This window comes from Hypomesus nipponensis, chromosome 1 (genome assembly GCF_054491055.1).
Source record: "Hypomesus nipponensis isolate SF chromosome 1, ASM5449105v1, whole genome shotgun sequence".
Lineage (NCBI taxonomy): Eukaryota > Metazoa > Chordata > Actinopteri > Osmeriformes > Osmeridae > Hypomesus > Hypomesus nipponensis.
This window is the reverse complement of record NC_140361.1, coordinates 16715832-16740270: the sequence shown is the minus strand read 5'-3', so window position 1 is coordinate 16740270 and position 24439 is coordinate 16715832. Positions and strand designations below refer to the sequence as shown.

General features: G+C 41.2%; 1 protein-coding gene across 2 annotated transcripts in view; it reads right to left on the bottom strand.

Moving 5' to 3' along the window:
• Nucleotides 1–1463: 1463 nt before the first annotated feature.
• The window catches only part of LOC146302847 (uncharacterized), an 80708-nt gene continuing 57732 nt past the window's right edge, over nt 1464–24439 (bottom strand). The window contains exons 1-2 of one of the 2 annotated variants that reach the window (XM_084699191.1): nt 5141–5870; nt 1464–2542 (exon numbers count right to left, since the gene is read on the bottom strand). In XM_084699191.1, coding sequence (XP_084555317.1) covers nt 2295–2542; nt 5141–5870 — 978 coding nt within the window. In that variant the 3' untranslated portion in view covers nt 1464–2294. Of the gene's footprint in view, nt 2543–5140; nt 5871–24439 lie in introns of those variants that run through there. The other variant, XR_014758140.1, reaches the window with a different exon arrangement.

Below are 24439 nucleotides of genomic sequence, written 5' to 3'. Positions count from 1 at the left end.
AAATGAGCAAAAAAAAATGCTTTTAAATATATGTTATCTTTATAAATAAGTAGGTTATGGATTTTTATATAAAATATACAGAAATATCAGTTGTAAAATGTAATTTAAATACGGTCCCCTGCAACCAACGCAAGCAAGCACACCCTACAATTTCCCCAGAAATTTCCCCAGAAATTGTACCCTCTCTAGTTTGTGTTGTAGTTCCGTAATAGCGGTGGAGAAAGATGCAAGGGAAGCCATTTGGTCCGTTGTGGCAACACTGCCAAATATCTATAAACTATAGCCGGAGCAAGAACAAGTTTTTCTGAGTTTCGTTGGTGGCCATGATGTTGTGGCCCTCCTCCCCACGGGGTTCGGGAACAGTTTGATTTTCCAGCTACGGCAGCTAACTCTGTTACAGTAGTGGTGAAGGAATTGGCTAAGGTGAACGCTAGCGATTGGTTATGGCAGATCAGAGTGGCTCTGGGCAGATCCAATAGTTTTAAACTTCAACAAAGTACCCGCCTACAAGGAAGTCAACGCTTGTCAATGGAGCGAGGCCAGACTCTCTGTCCAAATGAAATGTACGAGGACCAGGCTAGCATAGAACAGCACCCGGGCCATTTTCAACCCAACCAATGTTACATACCCTATTCGGAGACCTTAAGGAACAGTGTGAAAGTCAATCACCCCTTGAAGTACTCCACATCTATTTTAGTCAAATTACCAGGACTGTGGTAGCCTACATTCATGCAAATGATTATGTAGCCTTCATTTGTCTGCTGTGTCCACGTTATAAATAGCTTAAGTTAAATTTATCAAAATGTACTATGTTGATTTTCTGTTAAATTGTCTTACCACCACAAACATCTAAACATTCAGTTCATAATATGTCACATGCACAATGGTTGTGGCCAGGGGTCAAAATTGTATGCCTAATTCACCATACAGTGCTTGTACATTTGCAATGTGCTGCCAGCTTTAACATCAGTTAACACATGAATTAACGCAACAAAATTCACTGATCTATACTGAAAGTATATCCACTTTATATTGTCGTTCTGTACACGAGCCAGCCCCTTTAAAAGAACCTGTTCATTGTAAATGCCTTTGTTAATCGCATTAGTTCAATCGCAATAGCCAACTACACTCTGTTGGATTATAAAAACGACGCCTGCAAAATGTTAAATTAGCAGAGTGCCTGGTTCTCAGGACCAGACGACCAATCAGAGTGAAGGGTCTGGGATGCGAAGAGAGCAAGCCAAAGTAGCAGCAAATATTTCTTTCATAGTTTTTTATTATTTGATGTTGAAATGCTTATCCAAACAACGTAAATTAAGACACTGCACTCCGTTGGGTTATAAAGACACATCCAGAATATAAACTTTGCAGAGTGCCTTTGTGGTTCTTCAGCTGATTGTGGGAAACTAAATCCATTCTAATTTGTTCACACAGATTCCTGTCATTATTAGAGAGATGATACACTAACTATTAACAATTGTACACTAAAAAATAACAATCGTAGACTAAGTTTCTATTTGTGTGTGCTTTTTCTCTTAGCCTTCAGGCCAAAATGTTGCCACTGTCACTCACACTGTCTCAAAACATTGTGTATGCATGTTGTTAACACTAAAGAGGACTGCAGAATCTCTCTCTCTTTTTTTTACAGATCTAAAAATCTTTGTAGAAACATCTGTATGGATTTTTAGGAGGTAATTTCCTATGTATGTTCCTTCATGACACCTGACATTTTGGACATACTGATTATTAGATGTACAGTACTATTGGTTTGCACAAGTCCTGTGTAACACCACCAGATGTCCCCATTTAACCATTAGAAACCGTCTCTGGCCCTTTACGTAACTTACTGAAACTGCTTCAATCAAGGACCTATAACAAAGTTACACTTTATTGATAATGTAATTGTGGATGTAATAATATGAATCTTAATACATTTATATACCAATGAAAGAAAACATGAAACAATGAAAAACACAACAGTGAAAAAACTGTAATTAGGGCTCTCAATCTTAAATAAAAACAATTTGCATGTTGCTTCAGACTCTGACCAGCTCATCTTTTATTTTATTTTTTATGTAAATACCCCTAAACCATTGACCCATTGAATTGATGGTGATCACTAGCTTTTTTTGTAGTGTTGCATTGTCCTATTGTTGACTAGTGTGTTCAATCAATTAATCTATCCATCTGTCTACATAATCAATCAATGAATTGTACATTCACAAACACAATGCACATATAACAGCGCTAGATTTCACTAAGTGATTACATGCCAGTATCAACCATATCAAGCTCTAAGTGGTGGTGACTAAAGTGTCCTCTGTGGTCAGGTTCTTGTGGAGCTCAGCTGAGCCGCTACCCAAATCCCTGGAGCGCTGAGACCTGTGTGGTTTTCTCTGCAGCATCTGATGGCAATGCGTCTGCAGCTCCTTATTCATGCACAACAGGACCACAGGACTGGACACCAGGGGCAGGTCCATCAAGAAGTCCTTCACCATCTCCTGGCAGACAGAGGGCTGCTCCATCAGAGAGAACACACTACCTGGAGAAGAGAGGAGCAGGAGGAGAGGGTGTGAGAAGGAGAGGGGGAGACAGAGGAAGAGAGGGGAGGAGGGGAAGAGGAGAGCAGGATAGGAGGAAGAGCAGGAGAGAGGGTGAGAAGGAGAGAGGAGCAGAAGAGAGGAGCAGGAGAGGGAAGCAGGAAAGAGGAGCAGGAGGAGATGGGGTGATGTGGAAAGGGGAGGGGGAGGAGCAGGAGGGGACAGACATGGAAGAGAGGAGATGTACGTGGAGAATATTGTAATTAGAGGCTAGAGAGTACTTACAGAAAAAGAGGATGTCATAGAAACAATTAGGCATGGAGAGTTGATAACCTTTTCATGGCATCTACAGTATTTTGTTGGAAAACTGCCGGCCATATATGGAGCTAAATCAGGGCCAAATGTTTTGTTAATTTGAAGAAAAAAAAATCTTTAGTCGAAAAACTAAAGCTTGACATAAAAAATGCAAGTTTTGGTCTAAAACCATGTATTCAAAGAAAAAATAAGTGTACCAATTTTTTTTTCAGGTTGAAGAAAATTTCGATTACATTTTGGAATAATTTTGAAGTTATTAATTTTCATTTTTCACTTTCATATTTTCACACAGTTTCACATTTCATGTTTTCAGATTTGAAACTTTTTTTACGGCTTAAATGTTTTTTTCTTCTTTTTTTTCAGATTAATTTTTCTTCAGTTTCAGTTTTTTTTTTTTTTTCAGACTTTTGGCCCCGATTTTGCGTAGGGGCCGTGGCTTCAACTCAGAGGCGGGAATTATGAGTGACAGCCTAACAAAGAGGCAGAAGACTCGGCGGTCGGCATGGCATCAGCTCCGCCAACACAGTCTCATACTTCTGCGTGTCTATGACACGGGTTTATACCTATTTTGCGTGCCATATATACACCAAATCAGAGATTACTAATTAGACGTGTGTGGTAAATATTGAGATGATAGTTGTCTCGAGTTATAAAGAGTTTCAGAAATCGTTTTTTTTTTTATCTCCACAGCCCACCCTTCCATAGCTGGCAATAACCTGGCCTGTATAGACTACATCTTATATTTCCTGTGTGTGTGTGCCCATATTTTTTCTTATTTATATTTACAAGAATGCTGCTTGGTGTTGGTGGCAAATAATAATTATTGGTTGTTATTTAAAGATGGTTGAGGTGAAAATTACCCCACAAAAACGTATAAAAAATACATTTGGAAGCTTCGATATCGTGAATCTCCGTAAAATCCGAGTCTGAAGGATGACGTATAATGGATAAAGAGTTAATAAAGTTCTGCATGTGATAGAGACACATCTTCTGTTGATAGAAATGATGGGAGGAATTAAAGTATAAACTGCACGCAAAACAGCGATTTGGCGTATATATGGCACGCAAAATAGATGCGTAAACCCGTGTCATAGATACACAGAAGTATACGCAGAGACTGTGTTGGCGGAGTGGACGCCATGCCGACTGACGAGTCTTCTGCCTCTTTGTTAGGCTGTCACTCATAATTCCCGCCTGTGGGTGAAGCCACTATGTGAAAATATGAAAGTGAAAAATGAAAATTAATAACTTATTCAAAATTATTCCAAAATGTAATATAAATTTTATTCAACCTGAAAAAAAAATTGTACACTTATTTTTTCTTTGAATACATGGTTTTATTTTTCAAGTTTTCGATCAAAACTTACATTTTCAATGTCAAGCTTTAGTTTTTCGAAAAAAAAAAAATCTTTTAAATTAACAAAACATTTGGCCCTGATTTAGCTTCATACCCATATTGCATCATCGACTAAAGGGCAATGCGAAGCTGGTTCAGGTCGTACACCGTGGAGGTGCAGTTGGCAAAAAAACATTTTCCTATTAGTAAACATCCACATTTATCAGTGTTTAAAACTTTATTTTTACAGTCATTGCTTTGAAATGGCGTATTTTTAGAGGACAGGGAAACTCGAACAAAGCTGAGACACTGATGCGAAACTAGTGCATCACTCCTATGCACGTGACTTTTATTGTAGATGTCTCTGCCACAGATGTTGATACATTGTCTCAAGTTGGCCCGAGGAGGCTGACATACACAAACAGACTTCTTAAAGCGGAACAACATCGAAAAAAAGGATTTTCGTCACTCAACCAATATTCTATGGTTAAGAAACAACCAGAAACTACCTGACTTTGTAAATATATATTTTCTAAGAAATATAAATGCACTATCAAATGGCCCTATCTTACAAGCTCATCAACGTAGCACATTTCTGCTTTAAAACTGAAATTAAATGAAAAACAAATTATGTACACACTTTACACTAAACACTGTGTCCATGAAAAAAATTGAATGTAACTACTGACTACACTGTAAAAACTCTACATCTGAGTGTGATCATCTTGTTTCTAGATTTGATATGTAGTTGTACTTGTTTCTAGTATAAATTGCTTATCTAGTGACTTAATTTAAGTAATCAACACATTATTTTAAGAAATCTTATTAAGTGAAATGTTCTTACTGCACTGGCAGCCAAATGTAATTGTTTAATATTTTTGTACTTGGCATTTTTGAAGTGTATTACTGTAAAAACAACTATACAAATATATTTGATTCCAAGCCTTACCGGGTAGATGTGCAAGAAGAGTGATGAGAGCAATCAAACCAAACACCTTGGCCAGTCTCTTATTGGCCTCCTGGCTTCTGTGCATGGTCTGGGCGCTCCTGAAGATGGTATGGAGCAGATGACCATAAAAGTACAGGTTGAGTGGCAAGAACACCACCATCTTGACCAGTACTAAAACCCTCATGACTTTGTCGTTGATGAAGGAGAAACAGGTGTGGTTGACGGGATCCAAGTGGTCCACACGGCACTGCAGGATCCACTGGACCAGCTCCTTCAGCCCCACAGGAAGTAGAGGGAAGACCAGCTGCAGGGACAGAAATCTCCTGCTGTCCACAAGCGGGCCCCAGCCCCACACCACTGTCAGGTATATGGAGAAGGAGATGAAGGAGACGTAGTGGAAGGAGGCCGAGCTGGTTAGGTGCTTGAGGCTGACCATCAGCTCGCAGGGGCTGGAGCCCAGCTCCCAGTGGCCCTGGGCCCCCCAGTGGATGGTAAGAGGCCACAGGGCGAGGTTGGCCAGGTTACACAGCGTGCTCCCCACAATGAAAACGGCCACGTTGCTCTTGATTTTGCCGTTCCTGCCCAGCAGGCAGGACAGCAGCGACACCAGGGTGAAGATGTTGAGACCAAAAGCTGGGATCAGGAGTAAGATCTTGGAGGAGGCGCAGAGGCAGAGGTAAGAGCTGACACTGCAGAGGGCGGAGGAGGAGGAAGAGGATGTGTAGTTCATGGTAGGCTGGGGCTAGGTAGAAGGGAGGAGAGTTGAGCTGAGAGGTAGGTAGAGTGGTAGGAGAGGGAGACTGAGGATAATGACTAACAGGGAGGCACAGAGGTATAGTAAAGGGAAAGGAAGGAAAGTTAGGAAGGAAGGAAGGAAGGAAGGAAGGAGAGGGAGTCTGAGTTGGTGAAGGTTGAAGAACAGATGCTCTCTGGTCTCTGGTGGAATGCTTACGTGGTTACATATACAGCAGACACACCTGGCCATTATGTGACTGTCCAGGCAGACCTGGATGACTACTGAGCCAATAGGATGAGAGCAGTGCGGTTCCAGGGTTATAATTAAGCTGCACCTGACATTGTACGGCACACTAAGATGGGTCACATGTACAGAAAGAGAGGAAGAGAGACACTTTTTGGTCAACATGTTTTCCTCTTTCCAATCCCACAAGTCTACTACCACTGACCCTAATCATGCCTGTTATCTCTCTGTGAGCTTATTGTTTCTAAGAGTCTTGCCCAGTGGACCCAATTACACAGGATTCAGGCTCTAATCCTTCGCCTCTGCTTCTAAAGCTCCCCCTGATAATTTGTTGAACCGTAGTATCTTCTTCTGATGTGTTGAGCTAATTGTCAAATGGACAGCGCCATGTCGACTAGGCTGGTTCTCCTACCTTCTCATGATTTCCCACTAATTTCCTTTCATCAAAGAGACACACCACAGTCTTGTCCCTAAAAGCCTGTTTGTATTTTAACTGAAAGGTCAAAACACCATAATACCAAGGCTCCATCTTTAGACAGGAAAACTACAGAGAGTAAAACAACATTTCTTGACTTCATTTGGGTTTTATGAATCTGCAACTGAGAGTCTGATTAAATGGCTTACTTCTCAGATATTAGTGTAACCGGTGTGAATCGGTGAAACTCACTCGTCAGGTATGTAAGAGGCCACCCGCATCATTGAAGCGCTAGCTTTTCTTTGGCGTAGTTGGGCTTGGCAGTCCAGAGGTGGCAGGTTCGACTCCCGATGGCAGCAAACAACGGACCTGGCAGAGCAAGACCACGACTCTTATACCCCTGTTACATTGGTGCTGTGACGCAGATCGCTAGGTTAGCATCTAACTGGCCATAGTGAGTTTGGAGGGATGAATGTAACTGGTGTGAATCAGTGAAACTCACTCCTCAGGTATGTAAAAGGGCACCCGCGTCAACAAAGAGCTAGCTTTTCTTTGGTGTAGTTGGTAGTGGTTGCGCTTGCCAGTCCAGAGGTTGCAGGTTTGACTCCTGATGACAGTGAACGACGGCCTACATTAGCAAACTGTAGAACTAAGTAATAGGCTTTGATTGTGCAAACAAATGTACAGTAGGAACGCGGGTGGCCTCTTACATACCTGAGGAGTGAGTTTCACTGATTCACACCAGTTACATTCATCCCTCCAAACTCACTCCTCCGGGGATCTCAGCTAGGATTGAGGCCTGCCTCGCAGACATCTCCGTCCAGCTGAACCTCGCCAAAACAGAACTTCTCATCATCCCGGCCAAACTCTCCATTTCCCACGACCTCTCAATCACCCTGGGATCTGCGACGGGTGACCCCTTCATCCTCTGCCAGGAACTTTGGAGTTACCATGGATTACGAGCTCTCCCTCACGGGCCACATTGCTGCGGTCTCCTGGTTGTGTAGATTCACCCTCTACAACATCCGGAAGCTCACGAGATAACTGTCTGAGCACTCCACCCAGCTGCCTGTCCAAGCACTTGTCCTCTCCAAGTTGGACTACTGCAACTCGCTGCTCGCCGGTCTCCCAGCATGCGCAACCTGCCCTCTTCAGAGGATTCAGAACGCAGCGGCCCGCCTGGTCTATAATCTACCCAGACGCTCCCATGTTACCCCGCTCCTCATCTTCCTCCACTGGCTACCCATCACGGCCCGCATCAGATTCAAGACCATGGTACTGACCTTCCGAGCAGTGAACGGGACTACACCCGACTACATCAAGTCTCTCCTGCAGCCTTACACCCCCACCCGCCACCTACGGTCTTCTTCAGACAACCGCTTGGTGGTCCCACCGCTCAAGACCGTCCGGTCCCAACACAAGCTCTTCTCTTGCCTGGCCCCCCAGTGGTGGAATCAACTCCCTACCTCCATCAGAGACACAGACTGTCTCTCCACCTTCAAGGGAAGGCTCAAGACACACTTGTTCCCGGGAGTACAACAGTACTTAGGAATGGTTTGCTGAACCCAATGCTAGTTTCCTCGAGGATCACAATGACTCTTGCTTAGAGACTTGTTGCTCTTGTTGGTTAGTGGTAACTGATTTAAACCTTTGTATTCGCTGCAAAATATTCAGGTGTTATATGTGCTTTGAATACTGTGTCAGCGCAGCACAGCAACACCTGTGCACATGTCACAGGCCAGGAATAACAGTATATCATTGGTGATCTGGTACACCTGTGGGGAATCGGATAGGGAGCGTTGGATTGGCTGTGTTCTCTAATACCGCAATGGTTGTTTGTTGGGGGAAGTTGGTTCGGCACTTGTTTGACTGATGTTTGACTGATCAGTATTTGCTCTTTCTCTAGGGATCGGCGCGAGAGTCATGCCCTTTTAGCCAGTCGCGTCCCCAGACATTTTTCATAGGGGTGGCTAGATGGGGCAAGGGAAATTCTTGGGGTGGCATACCAAAATCTAAACACATTAATAATTTTGATAAGTGTCTGCCTCGGATGTCGCATCTGCTCATTGTTGGCTATAAGCCAAAAAACATCGAAAATCTGTTTTCTTTCTTTCTTTGATGTTTTGTATAGTTAATACCCTAAACTTAATTGTAATGTAGCCTACAAAAGGTATATGATTACTTATGAAAAACACTTAATTTCAACAGTTTTTGGACATGTTAGCGAGCAAGAGTTTCAAGCCATGTCAAATCACATGCTCAGTTTGTCTGCTCTTTTGAGTGCTGCAACAGCCCCAAACAACTGATCAATGAAGTCAGGCTGTTAAACTTAAAAATAACTGAGAAGTTATTAATGTAAACAGATTGACAATCTGTTTGAAACAGTCGAGTTGAGTGTTGGTGTTTCCCGCATGCATCACAATTGAATTAGAATGAAACAAAGTGGAATCTTTGAATGCAGTTTTCACACTTATCACTTTTTGACACAGGTCAACTTTAAATGATGTAACTTTACTTGTGATAAAGATATAAAAGAGTTATTTAAACAGATTCGTATTCAGGAAAGTTTGTAGATTCCAAAGATGTATACAACCCTGAAAGTCACTATGTGAAGGTTTCCCCAGGCTGCCACACATATGGTAGGCTATTTAACAGGGCTGTACTGACGTACCATAGCAAACAATGGGGTTTTAAGTGCAATGTTTTAAAAATATGCTCCCGGTGTGATTGGCCCGAATTGCCAAAGTGAGTAATAGGCTACTCTCTCTAGACTGAAGTAACCTTTTGTTTGTCTAAACTAGCCAGCAGGGTAAGACAGTCAGCCCTCCCAAAATACAAAATTTAACTAGCACTAGCTAATTAGAGTAACAATTGTAAATAGGTCATTTAAAATTCAAAAACAGTTTATTGAATATTTGAACTTAGCCTACTTTTTTCTTAATTTGGTATCTGCTCTTAGCAGCGTCCAACTGGGCTATAGGCGGCTGCATATATTTTTTTTTAAAAGCCTAACCCTAAGAATATTCTAACAAAAGGTTTCTCAGCTGTTTTTTGTAGTATTAAGTGTCCTAAATAACATACTATAAGTTTACCAAAGTTTGACCTCTAGAAAGGTATAATTTTCATATGGCGTCCAAGATGGACTGGGAGCCCTTAAAATATCCTAACTCCATTATTTGACCTAGCCAAGTAATCTTGGTGTCAAACCCCATGTTTTCATAGTCTATGAATCCATTGGACTTGTCTAAATTGCACTGACATGATTACATACTTATGGAGTACATGATTTTGTGAGATTATCTTTGTTTGGGGTGAACCAGAGATGTAAACAATTTAGCCTATGTCATGTAGCTCCTACTCAGTACGTTTTTTTGGACACGTACCCTTTTTTTTGCTAAAACAGACTTGACATTCAATGTAAAGGTTCATAGCCCGAACAGAGGCCTGTGTGTGAACCCTCTAAAATGGTCAATCATTTCAATAGTTACTAATTCATTATACTAAACCCAACAAAACTAAATTCACAATTTCAGCAATTCAGAATATGGTGGAAGATAATACTGACATTTGATATTGCTTGCCTCATTGAAATGTTGTTGGCAGCACAGTGTATACCATATTGCTCAAACATAATTCATCCATGACTACGTAACCCCCCCTACTACTTGCCTTCATCGACGATAAGTTCCCTCAGCTTCTATGTACTGTTATAGACTGCACTCTCACCTGGCCCAGTGCAACCTCTTGTGGGGGGAGGGGTAACACAGGGGTGTCAGGATTAGAGTGTGGAGATACGTGACAGGATCTGAGCGTGGAAATACGTGCATTTCTATAACAAAATGTTTCAATAGTAGACTGGTTTATATAGGCTAAAATGTTTTTTTGTTTTGTTTTTTTTGGTTGATATGTCCTACAGTGAAGTTGAAATCCTGTTTTCCATTAATAAAAAAAAAAAGTCTGGATGACGGACAATATGCAATATCGATAGCTATAGTGCTAGCTATCTAGCTTTTTTCGTCGAAAAAATAACTTATTTGGCATCAATTTTAACAGACCGGGAAGGCAACACGTACAGTATTCTACCTGCGGGCGTTGCTGTCTCAAGAATGTTGAACGATTAAAAACTTTAAATCGTAGATGTCACGTCTGTGCATGTCCACCGCTCCTCTAGAGGGCGTTGCAGATCCTAGGACACACCATTCACCTGTCACTGACTTCCTATTTCAGGACAGGAAGGCCCTCCTCATTCACTCCGTCATGGTTTGTTGTGAACACATGTTAACCGAAGTTGGTGAGATTACTGTTTCTGCCGTGGATTACTGTTTCTTTTGTAGGATTTTGGAATATACCTCTTTCGTTGTGGATTATATGGACTATACTGACTGCTCCGCCCTTTTTTTTTGTCTGGTTTCCTGTGTGGATTACCTTTTGTTGAATATATTGCCTGCTCTGTTTCGAGGAGAACTCGGCATCAATAAACTTGTTGAACCTTTCATCTGCATTCTGCGCTTGTGCTTCAGACCTAGCCTGATTGTAGAGTAGAATAAATTGGTTTAAATGAGCCTAAATACAAACTGTCCTACCAGTATAGCAACCAGGACAGTTTCCTGCTAGCACACGTAACTATTTCAGGAAATTAAGGTTGGCATAGCGACGGACGTGTCCTTACATCGGAACGGCATTGTGACGTCAGATAGGACAGTTCTTGGCACTAGGACAGGTTTTGGCCTTACAGCCATAGATATATATATACACTAGATGTCTTACGGCGGCGTCTAGAACGTCCGCACATGGCGGCCATCTTGCCACAGGCAACTCGCTCACCCATAACATTGTGTTGACGCTACATGTACTTTTTAAATGACCATAACTTGCCCAATTTTCAACCGATTAAAAAAAAAAATAATAATAATAGAAGTATGCAGTGGAATAGTGACATCTCTGACGTTGATAACAAACCAAACCGTTTAAAAATCGGTTGAAAATTGAGCAAGTTATGGTCATTTAAAAAGTACATGTAGCGTCAACACAATGTTATGGGTGAGCGAGTTGCCTGTGGCAAGATGGTCGCCATGTGCGGACGTTCGACTCCGTTGTCCAGCAACGCGGACGAGACATCTAGTGTTTATATATCTATGCTTACAGCTCCCTTGCATAGACCTGGCGCGCGTGCGTGTTTGAGTGTGTGCGCTCTCTGGCCCCTCTAAACTTGACCAACCCTTTTATGGCCTCTCCAATAAGATGGTCGTCAAACCCAGGTCCCCTTGGTTACGTAAGCCTAGTGTTACACAGAGTTCAGATTTGGGGTTAGGCCTCTCTTTGCATACAAGGAATACTGATCACAGAATCATTCTTATACAAGATAACAGTTACATCTAACTTTTCTAAAAAGGTTTAATGTGTTTTAATTGTGATATAACTGTTGTGGAGATGCTTACAGAGAGAATGCATTTAGTAAAATGTTATAAGGTGTACTTCTAAGTATAGATCCGACTTTGAACATCACCGCCCGTGCTAGGTATTGAATGTGTTAGTGACGATTGTCCTAACCTACCTGAAGTAGCTGACCGTGAAAGTGTCATAATTTAGTATAAATGATTGAATTAGTGACTAGTAATGTGAAAAAAACTTGATGTAAAACAAAGGGGAAGAAGCCATGAATATAATTTGGTTGAAACAATGGACAATATTCAGCATTTAAGCATGTACAATGAAGCACTAGCAACAGTTGGAATGTTATCTAAATGTGATGAAATAAAAGATAAGGTTTGGGAAGAGAAAAGCACGCTTCTGTCTCCATTCCTGTTAATACCTTTCTGTATTGACCAGGAACTGAAAGACAGCCAACAAAATCATTCGTTGCTGTGGCCCATCAGCCTCATTTAACTCATGTAACCATGAGTTAAATGCCTTACGTTTGATAAGAAGAGCTGGATTATTACAACCTGAGTTTATACATTTACATGTAGTCATTTAGCAGACGCTCTTTATCCAGAGCAACTTACAGTAAGTACAGGGACATTCTCCCCGAGACAAGTAGGGTGAAGTGCCTTGCCCAAGGACACAACGTCATTTTGGGGCAGCCAGGAATCGAACTGGCGACCTCCAACTGACTAGCCCAATTCTCTAACCGCTCAGCCACCCGACTCCCTTATATATGCGCAGTAATTAGTTACTTTCAACTAATAATCTGCAGTCACTTGGCAAGGGCACCCGTTCTCATCAAGTGACGCAAGATCGGCGGCGTTTGAGGAGCCCCTAAACATTTAAATGTAGTAAATGAACATTTATGAAATGTACTTTTTAAAGTATACTTGCAAATTAAACTTGAAGTATACTTATTTTTCGTAAGGGTACACCCATTGCATGTCAGCTATGCACAGCATTAACAACACCTGCCTATACGCACGCCTTATCAAATGTAAAATGTGCTAGTTACGCATGCCTATACGGACACATTGTTATCTATCAAACTGTAAAGTGTACATGTGGCGTTTACTTCAACTCACCAAAGTACACGTACTTAATCCGTAGCAGGTATGCGGTGAATGAACTGTGTGCATTTGCGCTGGCATGGAATACGCCCCATAATATACACACACACACACGTACGCACACACAAACACACACAAATACACACACAATTTTTGTTTTTCCCCATTACTGAGCATTTTAGTTCTTAATGACTTCGTGAGCCTGGGGTGCATCTATCCATTCATTTAAACAAGCATGGTTGTGCAGCTCTTCTCTCCAGTGTAGAGACAGAGAGAAAGAGACAGGGAAGATGAAAGAGGAGAGGAAGAAAAAGAGGAAAATAGCATTGAGGCAAATAATCAGAAATGCATGTGGACATGGCAATATGAGACTACAGTATCTCATTTGTGGGACTTTTTTTCTTCTTCATTGTATTAACTACATTCCCAGCTTTTTGTATGCTGCATTTGATCATGTACTGTACAATTCAGTATTCAGTTTGCTCAGAGACTCAAAACGCATCAGCACCTGTGGTTGTTACTTGTTATGTGACAGGTTAAAATATCTAAGGTTAAAAAGATTGTTCAGTGCCAGTTAATAGGAATTGATCAAATTCATAAAATATGTTACGTGTACAACGGGTAAAAGTGTGTTTACCAGTGAACTCCTAAATGCTCTTAATCCATGAGTCTGAGATCGATTGTTTTGATGTCCACTCAAGTTCCTGGGGAAATCGCGGTATTTTCCTCATTCTACTAACGTTTTTCAATGAGGAAACATCATCAACAACAGAATCACTCTCGTGATTCTTTCTTCCATTTTGCAGGGGCATAACATTTTGGAGGCACGGTTGGGATTGCTGTTCAGATGTCCGGTTTCCACATGCTGGTTGCCGAATTCCGAGCCAGCTAAATCCCTACATAACAACCCAGGCAGGCTGCAGTGAGCCAAGTGTTGCTGTTCGAGGGAAGCTAGAAGTTGGTGGTTAAGTATGTGTCAACTGAGGCCATTAGGAGATCATCAGAGACCATAAAGACCATCTAATTCAAATCAAATCAAATGTATTTGTATAGCCCTTTTTACACGCAAGCATGTCACAGAGGGCTTCACATACGCCCATAGAACTGCCCCTCAACCAACCTAGACCCTCAAGGAAGACAAGGAAAAACTCCCAACGGGAAAAAAATTGAAGAAACCGTGGGAGGAGCAATTCAGAGAGGGATCCCCTCCTCCAGAGACGGTTGGTAAGAGAGAGGAGCAGAACACACGCTAAACATAGTCATACAATGTCAATGGGTTTGGAAACACCAACATCCATTGTTCGGCTTTATAGATGTTGGATGGGACCGGTGTTGGCCGTCATGGAGACTGGGTTCCGGTAGACGACCTGGTCCAGCGGACCATAGTTGACTCCTGCACAGTAAAAGTTCCTCCTGTTCTGTCAACATGACAACCCCCTTGGAAGACTTGCGGGAAGAGATAGTAGGAAAATTGCACACCCTGACTAAAGACAAGTTACTACAAATATGTGAGTTCCTTGACATATCAGGCGAAAAGAGAAGAGATGTTCATGACAAATCCCACATATCATTGATGACTGGTATTATGAAGTTCCTTGAAAGAGAGGAAGCTGCAGAGTTAGAAGATGGCGGCATGACGGAATTGTTGCTACTTAATGACAAAGTGAAGGAGATAAGTGGCATAGAATACAAAACAGGGTAAACTGAACATGATATTGAAACAGCAGGAACACATCACAGCATAGAGGAACTGATAAAAGTCAGTGATTCTCTGCGCAAGCCCCAACGCCAGTCTATCTTTAGAGGAGCATGCAGCTCTCACCCAGTGCACAGCCCAGCCCATACTGGCGCAAAGAGTTTAAAATGTCTGGTCAGATTAGATAAACTGGCCAATTAGATAAACTGACTTTTTCCAGCCTTGCCAATCAGATTGAGAATGGATTTAACAGAGGCTATCCTGAGGTAGAAATGGTAGATGCAGTAATCAGGGCTATTTCTCAAGGCTCACAGCTACGCAGCTACTTGAAAGGTAAACTCCAGCTAACTCTTCCCACACTCAGGTTCATCCTGCGTTCCCACTTCCAGGATAAGAGCGCAACAGAACTTTACAAACAGCTTCAGAAGCACAGCATAGCTTAGTTTAAGATTTGAGACAGAAAGTACTGTTTGCATCCTAGGAGTCAGAATCAGGGCTCAAGTATGACCCTGCTCTAGTCCAGCACGTGTGTACAAACAGTCCTTACAGGTCACCAGAGTGACAGTATCAGGATAGACATGTAGCCTCTCCTGCTAGATAGCGAAACATCAGATGAGGTTTTGCTAGAGAAGCTTAACATTGCTTGTGCTAATGAGATAGAAAGACTAAACAAAAAGCGGTTTAATGCCCCACAATTTGCTGCAACTATAGCTATAAGTGTAATCCAGTCAGAAGATACGCCATCTTCAAAGTGTCCCATGAAGGAAGCCAAAGCTAAGATACCCGCAGAACTGTTAACAGAGTTGGCTGAACTTAAGACAGGTGTATCTTCTCTCTGTTTCAGTCACCACCTTATGCCTATGCCCAACCTCCAGTTAGGAGACCAGATAGGGAACCCCAGCCACCTGTTTCCCAGCAGCAGTATTATAGCAACTACAATCAGCCTCAAACACTTGACCCTGCGCAGCATCAATATGCACCTAACCGCTATACCAACCACTTTGCTCAAGCTCCAAGAAGGTGTTTTGTCTGCCAGCAGGCCAGAACAGATGGACGCTGCATACACTGCTTCTGATATGGGAGTGGAGAACATTTTCAAGTTGGATGTAAAATCCGGGTTCAGACCATCAAGAGAGGCCCCTTTAAACGGGAGAGGGTTACCGCTGAGGGACGAGCTGTAACCGTAGCTAGCAAAAAGTCCTCGAAATGTGCAAATTGTGCCAGAGAAGATTCATTTGAAAACTTGAAACAATGTTCATCATGTAAAGAGACACTGTACTGTTCCAAAAGCATATCAAAACCAACATTGGACGAAACATAGGGAAAAATGCAACACAATAAACATAGGAAAATGCCCACCCTTTACCATCCCCAGCTCAAGTTTGCCACCCCCATAAGGTCACTTTGCTAGTCGGCAGACAGTGCCTTGTTGAGTGTCACCTGAATCGCTACCACCTCCAAGCTCTATGGCACACAGGCTCTCAGGTGTCAGTCATTGATGAATGGTGGAAAGGGGAATCCCTCCCAAACGCAAGGCAGAGAGATGTTTCATATATCCTGGACTCACCTGATGATCTTAGATTGACTGCAGCAAATGGAACTGAAATGCCGTAACTGGGATGGATTGAAACAACTTTTTGGCTAGCCTCTGAAACTGACCAAACAAAGGAATTGACCATCCCAGTGCTGGTAATGAAACGCTGCCACCTATCTCATCCCATAATAGGTTTCAATGTTATTGAGCACATCCTGACAATGACCAAAAAGACTTAGCAGTACTGTAAAGTGAGAAAAGCTTTCCCAAGCCTCAAAAGAAACAAGATGAGGGGTTTTATACAGGCTGTAGGCACAGAACAGACAGGTGAATACGGGGTGAAAACCAAAAAAGAGAAGGTTGCTGGACCAAAACACAGTAGCATTCAGATTGAGTGCCGTGTAGCTTCCCAGCCTTTCAAAGGAGACATGACAATGACTTTTTAAGCCAGACCTGAACCCTAGGGGCCTCATTTACTAACATTGGGCCTCATTCACCAATGTCTTCCTAAGTTATTTCTTAAATTTGTTCTTAAGACAGTTCCTAAGAAAAATCTACGTGTGATTCATGAAGCGTTCTTAAACAGCAGAATTGTTCGCAGGTGTGTTCTTAGAATGATGAATCCCAATATTTCGCAAGTTGAAAGCTCGTGCCCTATTGCTCCTATTTAGCATAGGTAAACGCTCTGTTAATTCCCATAAAAGGGCACGATATGGCAGGGCCGTGTGTACACTCAGAGAAGTGTCAAAACTACGTGGTAAAGACGGTGCAGGCCTCGACAAAAGACAGAAAACCGTAATAATAATTCTGAAGTGGAGGTACAGCTGCTAGAAGTTAGCGACAAACGACACATTTAATAGCGTCAGCTGTGGATACAAAGCAGTAAATAAAACCGATGCATATGCAATTACTCATGCAGTATGCATGAGTAATGCAGTACTCCATGAGTATGCAGTACTCCAGAACGCTGTATCTGGAGAAGTGCGCAGAACTGATAAAGTGAAAAAATAAATGGTTTAACTTTAATCTGAATTCTCAAGCAAAATAACATAGCCATGAAATCAGTTGACTATTACAAATATCCATGAGGACTGCTCTTGGTAGCCTAAAGTGTTCCAACAGGTAGCCTACTCGTCGCTCTCTGCAAATACATTGGTATAGTCAAGGAAGATGTGATCCCTCCTCAGGGAACGATATGCAACATTTTGCAGCAGCAATAAATACGCCATTGTGTGGTGTAGTCCTAGTGTGCGGAATAAGACTACTTTGGGTCTATAAATACAGTGATAAGTCACTTATTATTTGATGGCAAAGTTCCCTGTTAACATAATTGATTTGAATTGAAGGCAAAGCAAGTTTATAGTTAATATGATATCTGGCCCGCAACTTTGTCCCAGTTTTTTATTTTGTCCCACTGTTTATCTGAGTTTGACACCCCTGATATAGATTATTGAAACTGATGGACTGTTGATCAATAGTATGAGAAGGACTGCTTATGGACTGTTAATACAGCTGGTCAACAGATATGGACTGTGAATATGACTTGTTGGTTCTGTTTGAACTGTGACCTTTGACCTTGGCTCAAGCACTAGCTTACAGAAGAGGATTTCCTAGGTCCAGTGCATAGGTGACTGTTTAAAAAGACAATGGCCGGGTCCCCAGATCTGTTAAGAAGCTCTTAACGCTCAGAGCTTCTTAAGAACGTTCGAAGAGCGTTCTATAGCACTCTTCGAACGTTCTTAAGAAGCTCTTAGCGTTAAGAGTTTCTAACGAATCTGGGAAACCCGGCCCATGTTGGCAATGCTGGGACGACATTTGTTTTGTCGGGGAGAGTGTGACAGGTTAAAATATCTAAGGTTAAAAAGATTGTTCAGTGCTAGTTAATAGGAATTTATCAAATTCATAATTGTGTTAAGTTAAGATCTGTTACGTGTACAATGGTAAAAGTGTTACCCAGTGATCTAAGTGCTCTTAATCCATGAGTCTCAGATCGAATGTTTTGGTCTCCACTCAAGTTCCTCATTCTACTAACGTTTTTCAATGAGGAAACATCACCGTATCACTCTCGTGATTTTTTCTCCCCTTTTTCAGGTACAGTGTTAAAACAGTTAATGTAATAATTTGCTAATATGTCAAGACTATTTAAGATGTGTTTTAGTAACATTTTGTTATAAACTAGCAGTGTAATATATGCGTGTGAGTGGAGCCATGTTGGGTTACAGCGAAGAAAAGCTACGTAGCCTACTGAGAGTAGCCGCCATTTGATTTAATTGTAAATGAACATTCATAATATATTTCTCTGTTTTATTTGATGTTTCAACATTACATTTTACATTTAGTCATTTAGCAGACGCTCTTATCCAGAGCGACTTACAGTAAGTACAGAGACATTCGCCAATATTCATACAAGAATTCTCTGAACTATTATCACTATGTGTCACTAGATATGACAAAGTAGTTTTAAACGGAGACTTAAATATCCAAGTAAATAAAAAAGCCGACCCAAGAACTATTGAGCTCTTAAATCTCCTAGACAGTCTCAATCTAACTCGACACATAACAGACCCAACACACCGGCACGGAAACACACTAGATCTAGCGATAACAACTGGACTAAATATCAATAATATCTCAATAACTGATCTACCCCCAGACCATCATTGTATACTTTTTAATGTGGAAATTATCCCAACAAAAACCACAAAATAATTCTTAGTCCAAAGAAGATATTTAGACGATACAGCTATGATGAAATTTTCTGAACAATTTGCTCTATATGAACCAACTAATCATGATTGTTCTCTGAATGAAATGGTAGAGAACCTCAATGATGCACTATTATCTGTGTTAGACTCTGTTGCACCACTGAAAACCAAAAAGAAGTCCACAAGCAGAGCCTCCCCATGGCTGAGAAATGTTAGTGAAACAAAAAGAAAATGCCGTGCAGCAGAGAGAAAATGGAGGAAAACAAAGATCACTATCCACTACAATATCTATAAAGATACACTAACCACCTACAACAAAACCATCCGTCTAGCGAGGAGAGAATATTTTTCCAAAATTATAACAGAAAATGCCAGAAACTCCAGAGTTCTTTTCTCCACCATTGACCAGCTGCTAAACACTGTCCCTACCCCCCCGCCATCCTCAGCAGTTAAATGTGTAGAGCTTGCTTTGTTCTTCAAGAACAAAATAACTTTGATCAGAGTTAGTACTAGTAATAGTGGGGTCAAAACTGACATCAGTAGATTCTGCAACATAACCATGAGCACATTTACCTGTATCACACTTAGTGAACTTTCAAAAATTGTCAGTGAATCTAACTCCACAACCTCAGATATTGATCCTATACCCACAACATTCCTTAAGCGAGTGTTTGATAGTGTCTCAGGTCCGGTGCTAAAGATTATAAACACATCCCTTAGAACTGGCGTCTTCCCAGATGCCTTCAAAACAGCTGTTGTAAAGCCCCTATTAAAGAACCCCAAATTGGATAACAGTCTACTTGCAAATTACAGACCAATATCAAACCTTCCATTTATTAGTAAAGTACTGGAAAAGATAGTTTCAGTCCAACTAAATTCTTTTCTTGAAGAAAATAACATTCTGGAAGTCTCGCAGTCAGGTTTCAGGAAATATCACAGTACTGAAACTGCTCTCACCAGAATAATTAGCGACCTCAGACTAAACTGAAGCAAATAAAGTCTCTATCCTTATCCTTTTAGATCTCAGTGCAGCATTTGATACCATTGATCACAACATCCTAATCAATAGACTGGAAAAGCTTATTGGGTTCACGGATAGTGTATTGAACTGGATGAAATCATATATCACAGGAAGGAAGTTTTATGTTAGTTTAGGAGACCGTAGGTCTAAGAAACATGAGAACTGCTACGGGGTTGCTCAAGGAAGCTGCCTAGGTCCATTACTTTTCTCTCTTTATATGTTACCACTCGGTGACATAATCAGAGAACATAACATGAATTTCCATAGCTATGCGGACGACACACAACTATATATATCCACTGAACCCAACGATGCAACGGCCATCAATTCCATTACCAGCTGCCTGTTGGCAATAAACAAATGGATGAATGATAACTTTCTTAAATTAAATGAAGACAAAACTGAAGTCCTACTATGTGGCCCCAAATCCAAAAGAGAGATGCTTACTAAGAATCTACCCCTGGCTTAAACCAGAGGTGACAAGTCTCGGTGTTATCCTGGACTCAGATTTGAATTTCAACTCCCACATTAATAGTGACCAAAACTGCTTTCTTTCACCTGAGGAATATAGCAAAGGTACGACCATTCATAGACCAAAATGATGCAGAGAAGTTAATTCATGCTTTTATATCCAAATATAAATAGGGTGAAGTGCCTTGCCCAAGGACACAATGTCATTTTGCACGGCCAAATCGAACCAGCAACCTTTGGATTACTAGCCCATTCCCAACCCAGGGGTACCCTGGTCCAAGAGAGCCACTGTCCTGCATGTTTTAGATGTTTCCCTGCTCCAGCACACCTGATTCAAATGAATGGGTCGTTATTAGGGATACACCGATCCGACTTTTTCAGTCCCGATACCAATGCCTGGGCTTTGTATATCTGTCAATACCCGATACTGATCCGATACCGTTGTAGAATTAATAATAAACTGTATACCTCCCACCTTATACCTTCCTTCTACCATGTGGAAAATACTAAAGGCACCAGACTTTCCTATAAGACAAAATAACAGATGTAATCTACTGCATTCTTATTCATTTGTTATTTAAAAAAACAATTGTGCATTCAAAATGTGAGAATATAATGTAATCAAACGTAGGGCCTATTAAAATAAATAAAATGTAGCAGTAGAAACAAAATAGTGTATTGGTCAAACATACAATAGTAATCAGACAGCTACCAAACATTGTAAATATGTAAAAAATATTTGAATTTGTATTTATTTATTGTTGCTGGTGTGTGAACCATGGAAGTTTTTAGCTTGAAGCATTGCACCGTGCGGTTTACAGCTCGTGTCCAGCCAGTAGACGGCAACTTAAAAGCAACATGGAGCAAGCCAAAGAGTTGGCTGTGTGGAGATATTTCACGCTTGCAACGCCAACTAGTTCGTCGGCTGTTTGCAATGTCTGCAAAGTAAATGTTTTGAGGGGTGGTAGTAGTACTGCAAAGTACAATAGTACAAATTTAATCAAGCACAATGCTAGGAGCACGCCAAATTCCTGCAGCTCAACGACTCTACTATACTGTAGAATCTACAGTGTAGAACGAGTAGCGTCGCACATGTGATCGTTCGAATGCAGGTCTCACAGCTTGCATATGCGATTTCGAAAATTCAAACTGAATATTTTCAGATAGACAAAAACTATGCGACAAATGCTGTTTGGCTTCAATATGTACTAATGGGAAGGTTAACAGGTAACACTATGCTAGTAGCATTGCTTCGAGTAGGCCTATTATGCTTGCTGTGGGCACCGTCGGAAATATTTAGAACTCAGGCATCTAAAGGTTCGGTTAACTCATGCTGCTGAAAAATGACATAGAATATGCTGTGAAAAAAAGGATGGATTGGCCAGTCAGTGGACCGGTTAAAGTTTCCGATCACCGATCCAGCTATTTTGTCATTATCGGGGCATTACTGATATTTTTGATAAATGTAGTTATGGTTTATTAAGCTAATGATACATTGTGCTTGACAAGTATATTGAAATGCATGTTTCAGTGAAATATAGTGTATGCTGTTGTGATTTGAATCTTTTTACCCTACAAAATTACTTCCTGTTTATCTGTTCTGAAAATGTGGTACTGTGGTCAAATAGAAATCAATTCTACCAACGTTTTTCAATGAGGAAACATCTCCGTATCACTCTCATGATTCTTTCTCACGTTTTCCAGGGGCTCAACAGTTACAGATCCACTAATTTAAGGATTTTTTTTTACAGAAAGCTGCTGTTACTATAAGGATATAACTTTCCAAGTGTCACAATCAAGCCTCAATTTCGATGTTTCTACATGTAAATGTAGTTGGTAGCTAGCTCTAATGAATTCAGCCTTATTGCAATTATATTTGCCTTGGAGCTTGGAAGCCTAGCTGACTATCTGACAGACAGACACACAACAGTGAAAGTTTCTGCTCCTGGAACTGATTGAAAATCAGAGCTAGCTTGGAGCAGTTTGATCATCACAGGCTAGTTGGAGAGAAAGAGCGGAGGAAAGAGAGAAGGAGGGAGATTGTGAGAAAGAGAGAGATGGCGAGTGCTGTCAGTCAGTGGTGGTAGAGCAGATTGCTCTCAAGGTGACAACTCTTTACCCGAGACAGGTTTCTAGTGGGGGTGTAATACAGCTTGGGTCTTGTCTCACGAAAAAGCAATTTACGGCCAATGGAGGTCTGAAAAGACTACGCTTGGCTCAAACGTATCATATTTTCTTCACTTCTACGTGTCATGTTGTGTCGTGGGCTCATATCAAAATCTGGCACAGCAACCTGGGTTCTAGGGAGAAGTGCTTATAGGGTGTCAGTGGGACCAGAGGTGCCTTCAGCGATGAGGATGTTCAGTTTGTTTATACATTCAAGCTGAGGTTCAGATGTAACCATGGGGGTGGGGTGGTACAGTACTGTACATATATAGTATATATAGTATATATATAGTATATACTCCCCATTGGCTTGATTGTATAGTACTGTACATCTAATTAGGTATAAGCCAGTGAATCTGTTTAAACCCAGATTCTCCTGCCGGAGCCGGTCTACAGCAGGAGAGTCTGAAGCTTAGACACATTGGAATGCACAATATAGATAATTACAATAAGAGAACCAATCATTTCACTTAAAAAAATAAGTAACTCCAATGTTCAGCCCTGGGTGGCTCAATATACACAATATACATTTCCCATTATCTGCTGACAATTCATCGACTCAATATATATTGCGCATCCCTGAGATAAATTGATAGATAGACAGGTGGATAGATATACAGTACAAGTCAACTTTGGACACGTGTCCAAACTTTTGACTCATACTGTATATTTATTAGTCCTTTCAAAAATGTATTGTGTGCCATACAGCAATCGTCAGACAAACAGACAACTATGACAGACTAATCACAGACCTTACTACACAACATTTCATCAGAGTGCTCTACATATTATTATAAGGTGCAGTATCCTTACAAACAGAGGTTCAGTTATTTTTCTTTCACAGTTTGTTCAGCAGTGCAATGCAGGTTGGCACAAATGATCTGCAACCCAGGTGGAAAGATCACCCCACACGTCAGCCTGATGGTAAGAGCCTATGAAAACGAAATAAGCGATGTGATACATCTCTACTAATCTCCTGCTGTAATGAACCTTGTCTACCTTTCATCCCCATTCGGGACTACAATATACAGTACATGAAGTAATATCAGGTCAATTGAAGTAGATTTGACTCTCTGATATTGTCAAATAGCATCCCCCTTCCTTGAACATTTCCCCTGAATACTTCACTGAAAAGTTTTCTCCATTAGGGAATGTTGAGAAGGATGCCTCATGAATTAATTGTCATTCAAATCCTTCCCCAAAACCCTCAGAAGAACCCAACAGGCAAAACATGTTGGAGGAGAAGTATGCCCCCCTTGCATCACAAAAGAACTAGTCAAGTATGAAGTCAGTACCATCTGGGGTCCAAAACGATGCGTCTAATTTTGATGTGAAGAAGATTATCATCCAGCATCTTAATGATGTGGCTGCAGTCCAACACATTCAGAAGAGGGTTAAAACTGGGCACCTTCCAATTTGTTGTTTGGAAGAAAATTCAAGAAATATGGTTGGCCTCGGTGGATAGGATTTTTACTGGCTCCTGAGGAAAGAAAAATACTTGAGAAGAAATCTCCCAAGCATAGACACCACATTCCCAATCTCTCTCTCTTCTCTCTTGCTCGCATGATCGTTTGATCTCGCTGCCAATTTCTTGAGCTTTTGTTTTGAAAGCAGACATGTTGCACAGAGTCTTAGTCAAGCAGAAGTCTGGAGGTAAACTGTTCAACAAAGCAACCCCCCCTTAATGAAGCAAGTAGACGAGAACCACCATGGTGTCTGATTAGGTGTGCAGCTCCTCAGGTATGCTGCCATATTCTCTTGAACATCATCATCAGCCAACATTATCAGTTATGGGTTTATCACATTGTTACTTTGCTA